General features: G+C 37.8%; 1 protein-coding gene across 1 annotated transcript; it reads left to right on the top strand.

The window, feature by feature from the left end:
- Nucleotides 1–3,075: 3,075 nt before the first annotated feature.
- On the top strand, nt 3,076–3,984 carry LOC125916296 (olfactory receptor 4C11-like). The gene has a single exon (XM_049622447.1). It carries the CDS (start codon nt 3,076–3,078, stop codon nt 3,982–3,984), a length of 909 nt encoding a protein of 302 aa, XP_049478404.1.
- The last annotated feature ends 2,218 nt before the right edge of the window (nt 3,985–6,202 follow it).

The raw sequence follows: 6,202 nt of genomic DNA, 5'->3' as shown, positions 1-6,202 counted from the left end.
ATGATTAAATCTTGATAAACAGCTGAATGGTTCTGTTCTTAGGTGTTGAATAAATCTTAATAAAATCAGCTCTCATATCTTGTATATCTCCAAATCTCATACTTGACTGCAAAAATATGTTCAAATTTCATAACGTGGCTTCCATGGCCTTTGGCAGAGAGGAAACCCTTACTTTTTCAAGTTTTTCTACTGTGACACTAAAATCAGTTTAAACCAGCGGTTCCACATCGTTCTTCTCTATTTGTCCCATGATCCCCATTAAAACTTTGGTTGGTTTCTTTCATGTCAAGTGCTCTCACCCTTCTGATTTTCATATCTTTGGACCACAAACTCTTTACAACCAAGGGTACATTTTATTTCTACTCTCATGTCATCATGGGTCACATATAGGGAAACTGTTTGCACTTTGTATTTGGTTTTTAGTATTTATTTATTTATTTATTTATTTATTTTAACATTTATTCATTTTTGAAAGACAGAGAGAGACAGAGTGCTAATGGGAGGGGCAGAGAGAGAGGGAGACACAGAATTTGAAGCAGGCTCTAGGCTCTAAGCTGTCAGCACAGAGCCCGATGCGGGGCTTGAACTCACGAACCGTGAGATCATGACCTGAGCCAAAGTCGGGTGCTCAACCAACTGAGCCACCCAGGCGCCCCTGTTTTTTAGTATTTATGAACGATGTTTGGAGTTGCCATTCCCAGCTTCTGATCACCATGAGCAAATTAGCAGGAACCACAGTGCCGAGATGATTTCAGCCACTGGGGGAAGGAAACTAGTGTGAAAAACAGTGGTACAGATGTAGTATTGCGTCTACATGTGTCTTAAAACTCAAAAGTCATTAAGAACAAGTATTCTGCCCATTCTTTACAATAAAAGAATCCAGATAATTGGGATTCAGTATTTCAAATGAAAGGTAACTATGGAATTATGAGAGAAGTGCATAGATAGTGTAATTTTAAAATGTTGGAAAAAAGGCTAAATGAGAATGGGAAAATTGGTAGCTTGTAATAAGAAAAGAAAAAAAAAAGTCACAGAAAAGGGAAAAAATAAAATCAGAATAGGGAAAGTAGCAGAGGCTGGGACTTACACAATTCTCACTTATTATATGCTGGGTCCTTTTCTCATTTCATCTGCAGAGTAACCCTGGTTATGTTTAAAGTGGCTTTCCCAAGGTACTAAATAGTGGAGCTGGGATTTGAACCCAAGACATCTGACTGCAGCAACCATGTCACTGAATAAAAAAACGTAGTTATTTTTCTAGATGAATAGCCATCCCAGATAAAATATCATGATTGCAAAATATGAACTGAACAAAGATAAAGCATTCTCAAAAGAACACTATTTTCATGAAAATTGTGGCAACAATGTAAAATGTGGTTGGGGTCAAAAATGTGTATGCATATTTTAATACAATTTTTTCTGTTAACAAAATGAGAGAATCAGATCCTGTCAAAACGAAACCTTTTTGTTTGTCTTCATGTTCATCAGCTTTTCTGCAAAATCATCAACCTTGAAATATTGACCATATTTGTACATAGTAAAAAGATGTAGAAATACACACATATGTAAATATACTGATAGGATCTTTCTTAAATGACATAGAAGAAACCAAAAGTAGTTATTTCTGGAGAGTAGGATTATAGATTCAATAAACTGGAGACAAATTTTAATTTTCTTCTCTCATTTTCCTGTGTAATTTGGATAATTAATGTTAATCATGAATTATTCTATAATAAAATACAGCTAACGAATAGACACAAAATATTGAAAAACGTTTTTAATGATTATAAATAGCAATGATAATCTCTAGCTTTGGGATGGCAATATCATACTTGGGATATTACTCTGAGTTGTTATCTATGTGAGTGACAATTGGAAGCAATATAAATATCTCAAAGGACAAATGGTCAAAAAGATGCCACTTACAAAAATTTATACAGTGTCACATGATTAAATTAACAATGAAACTAATGAAAAGTATAATAACATGGGAAGAAGTGTTCTAATAATTCCAAGTCAAAATCAGGACACAAAATGTTATTATATGATGATTTCAATGACAAACTATACGTGCTAGGAACAAGAACTTGAAATAGAACAATCATAACATAGTATGTTGGAATTATGGAGTAATAGTCAGATGATATTTTTAGAAGTATCCTAATGAATTCAGAGTAAAAAGGAACAACTCGGAGTAAAAACACAATTTAGATTATAGGCATCATTAAGAATTTTATAGCATGTTGAATTCATAGGCCGAGATGCTCAATATTGTAATGAGTTAAGTTCAACAGTACAGCCAAGAAGGTAAACGATTTTCCTCAATTATGCCAACCTCAAAGTTGTCCTGACATTTGTCATATAATGCATCAGGGAAGTTGACACTGAACACGAGAGGTGTAAGTAAAAGACTGTGAAAATAGATTTTTGTAAATCATATTTCATTCAAGATATTGATGGGGTCAGAGATGAAGGGGTCAGAGACCCAAAAATGAGTGAACTAAACTGAGAATATTTTCATCAAGTGGGACTCCTCAACAGTATGAGTGCTTAATTATAGTGGAATAGTGTTTTTCAGAATTCAAAGCATGTAGATAAAATGCATAACACATGAAATATATGTGTCTATATGTGTGCATAAAAGTATGTTTAATTCTTAGGGAAACTCAGGATCAGGTAAGGCAAATATTTGCACTGTATTTTTCATATGAAGGCTAAATTTGCAGCGAGATAAGTCACTTGCCCAAGGAAAGTTCAAGTGCTGCAGTTTTCTATCTTGGTAGGAATTGAATTTTTAAAGGACATTTAATTTTACCTCCCCAAATGCAAAGGCTTTGTTGATCCAAGGCAGTTAGCTTCTGAATCGACAGATAGATCTGGGAGAGGCTTGGGCATCTGCGGATTTACCAAGAGTCAAAGAGGATTGAAGGCAGTCAGAGGTAACATAACATGGAGCAAAAGCAAGGCATTCAGAGTTCAGCCCACCGATCTTCCCAAGCTGTCACTTCTTTTCTTCCCTTTGCAGATTCAGCCCTTGTCCTCAACTGCACCTTACTTTCAGCCAGTAGAATTGCGATGAATAGCAGTGTGACTGAATTCATTCTCTTTGGGTTGACACGGGATGCAGGAAAGCAGAAGGCGATATTTGGGGTCTTCTTGATTCTTTACCTTGCGACACTGTCGGGGAACTTTCTTATTGTAGTGACTATTAAAATAAGCAGGACCCTTGGGAGTCCCATGTACTTCTTCCTATTCTATCTGTCGTTTGCTGATGCTTGCCTCTCTACAACCATAGCTCCCAGATTGATTGTGGGTGCCATTACTCAGAAGAATACCATTTCGTACAATGAGTGCATGACTCAGGTCTTTGCAGCTCATTTCTTTGGGTGCCTGGAAATCTTCGTGCTCATCCTCATGGCTTTTGATCGCTATGTAGCCATTTGTAAGCCCTTGCGATACACAACCATCATGAGCCAGCATGTCTGCAGTGTGCTGATGATTTTGAGCTGGGTGGGATCCTGTATCCACTCTTCAGCACAAATTTTCCTGGCTTTGAGATTGCCTTTCTGTGGCCCCAATGTGATTGACCACTATTTCTGTGACTTGCAGCCCTTGTTGAAACTTGCCTGTATGGACACTTACGTGATAAATTTGCTACTTGTTTCTAACAGTGGGGCCATATGCACGGTGAGTTTCATAATCCTGCTTATGTCCTATGTTGTCATCTTGTACTCTCTGCGAAACCACAGTGCTGAAGGAAGGCGAAAAGCCCTTTCCACCTGCACCTCCCACTTTATTGTGGTTGTCCTATTTTTTGGTCCATGTATATTCATATACACACGCCCACCAACCACATTTCCAATAGACAAGATGGTGGCTGTGTTTTATACAATTGGGACGCCCTTGCTCAACCCTCTGATCTATACCCTGAGGAATGTTGAAGTGAAAAATGCCATGAAAAAGTTATGGTGTAGCAAAGTATGACTTCTGTTGATATAGGATATTCAGGGATTCTAATGTATATTTCCTTAAGAGCTTGATTTTCCTTCATGGACAGGAAAAGTAAAATTTTCTCATTGGGGGAAAAACAATTGAGAAATTTTAATTGTATTCATATTGCATATATTTATTTGTATTAATAGTGATAAATACAAATAAGTACATATCCCTTATTCTGAAAGGAATGCATTAGAATAGGATTACTTGAAGTTCATAACCATCTTGAACAACTTAAGCTGGTTCTTAGTTGACATCTGGCCATGTTTTCATGATAATCTCACTTCCTGTACAAATTTGTATTTGTATTTGGAAAGAAATGTACTGACTAGTGGCAGCATGATTGTGTAGTGTGTGTATGTGTGTGCACACACCAATTCTTTTTCTAGATTTTATTCTGGTCCTCAAGAACTTGGACATGGAGCTAATCCATATGGAACCGGAACCTAGAAATGGAGGTAGCGGTCTTGACAACCTGGGACTTGCAGAAGATGTTCTGAGAAAATTCTATGGTGGAATCTGTTCCTGAGCCTGACTCACTGGGGCACCTATATGGATGGACCCTCAAACTCCACGAAAAGCTGGAAACCTCACTGAAAACCTGGACTGCCCCTGGAAAACACTCTCAAAGTTCTGTGAATGGTGGGAGAAGGAGAGTTTTACACTTGGCAGTGATGGGCGGTATCTGCTTTTTGTCAGGCTGTCTGTCCCCATGATCTTCACAGAGAAGAGGCAGTGAGGTGGTTGGCAGCAGGAATATGTGGAGGGATATAGGATAGAAGAGGGGTTAGAGAACAATGAACAATGAAGAGAAAGAAAAGGTGAGGAGAGAAGAAGCTTTGCTCTTTTTATATTTGGAGAACCACTTTTTGGGTGTCTGAACGTTTGAAGGAAAAAAAAATGCAATTTCAGGGTATCTCTATAACATTGACTTAGCTTGGCTTAGCTTTCCTGGCTGTCATGTGTATTTGGGCATCATGAAAACAGTTTCTTTTTTGGCTCTGAATAGTGTCTGAAATATCCAGTTTCAGATTCCTTGGAAGAATCCAAGATGGGAAAGACTGCCTCAGTGCTTTTCAATTTTGGTCTTTTGGTTTTGTAGGAGGATGCTTTAAAATACGTATTTGCATTTTTGAAGATGACGTAATTGAGGCGTGTGGTGCACACAACACCACACTGCGTCACGATCTCATAGTTAAGTACCATGATGTGATACTATTTCAGTATCTGAGTTTATAATTCCCATCAAGCTGGCACCAAGAAGTATTACCTTAAGTGATATAGGCTAATGAGAAAAGAATCCAATGAACGTCATGAGTATGTGAAACATTTCTACCAACTGAAGACCAACTGTTATCATGTCCCATCAAAGATGCCCAGGATTCCTACATAGAAAAAGGTGGCAGAATAAATAGTGAAGTCCCAAAGAGGACCTATGTCAGAGCTCTCAGGGCCATATTTACAAGAGGCAATTATGTTTCATATTCTAAGTGAACACTCCTGATTTCCCTAATTTTGTGTCTTGCAGTTTCATTTTTGAAACCTTTGAATCTGGTCATTTGATTATTATATTTAGTATTCTTGGTTCTTAAGTAACCAAGACATAATAAAACTTTTTTCTAATTCTTATTTCTTGTTGCTCCTTAAAATTTTATATAGCGAGAGAAAAGATATGTTTGTGTGGGCTCGGAAAGCTTCATGAATTTTCTTCTCATTCTTAGATCATATAGAGTCTAGATTCCCCCAGATTTTAGATAAGGACTCAGTTGGGAGGGGTGGGAGAAGTGGTCAGGGGACAGAAAGGTCTTACTTGACCTGGTAACTTAACAAATTGGCTGACTCTGCTTCTGGCAAATGTTGAAAGCTTTTTATTTGCCTTCCCTTTGGGAGATTTTTGTAAGCGTTCTACTTTTAGTATCCTTGATGTGGGAAGAATATTTCTCTTTCTTATGATCACTGATGACCCCTTGTTAGCACTTAGAAAGCCAGTAGTAACCTTCAAAATTCTCCCTCTTTTCCTCCCTCCCTTCTGTCTTTCCTTCCCCCCAATGCTCCCTCCTCCTCTCTTCCTCCCTCCTTCTCACCCATTCTTCCTTCCTTCTTTCTCTTCTTTCAACACATTGTGTACTAAATGCATACTAGGTTCCATGACTGATGGATACAAAGTTGAATGAGAGAGTCACAACCCCAATCCTCATGGAACCTA

Source organism: Panthera uncia, chromosome D1 (genome assembly GCF_023721935.1).
Source record: "Panthera uncia isolate 11264 chromosome D1, Puncia_PCG_1.0, whole genome shotgun sequence".
NCBI lineage: Eukaryota > Metazoa > Chordata > Mammalia > Carnivora > Felidae > Panthera > Panthera uncia.
Note: the sequence above shows the minus strand (reverse complement) of the source record. Positions and strands in the feature narration are given on the sequence as shown.

Bases quoted from the DNA above. Each gene is read 5' to 3' on its own strand.
- LOC125916296 (XM_049622447.1), top strand. From the start codon at position 3,076: ATGAATAGCAGTGTGACTGAATTCATTCTCTTTGGGTTGACACGGGAT.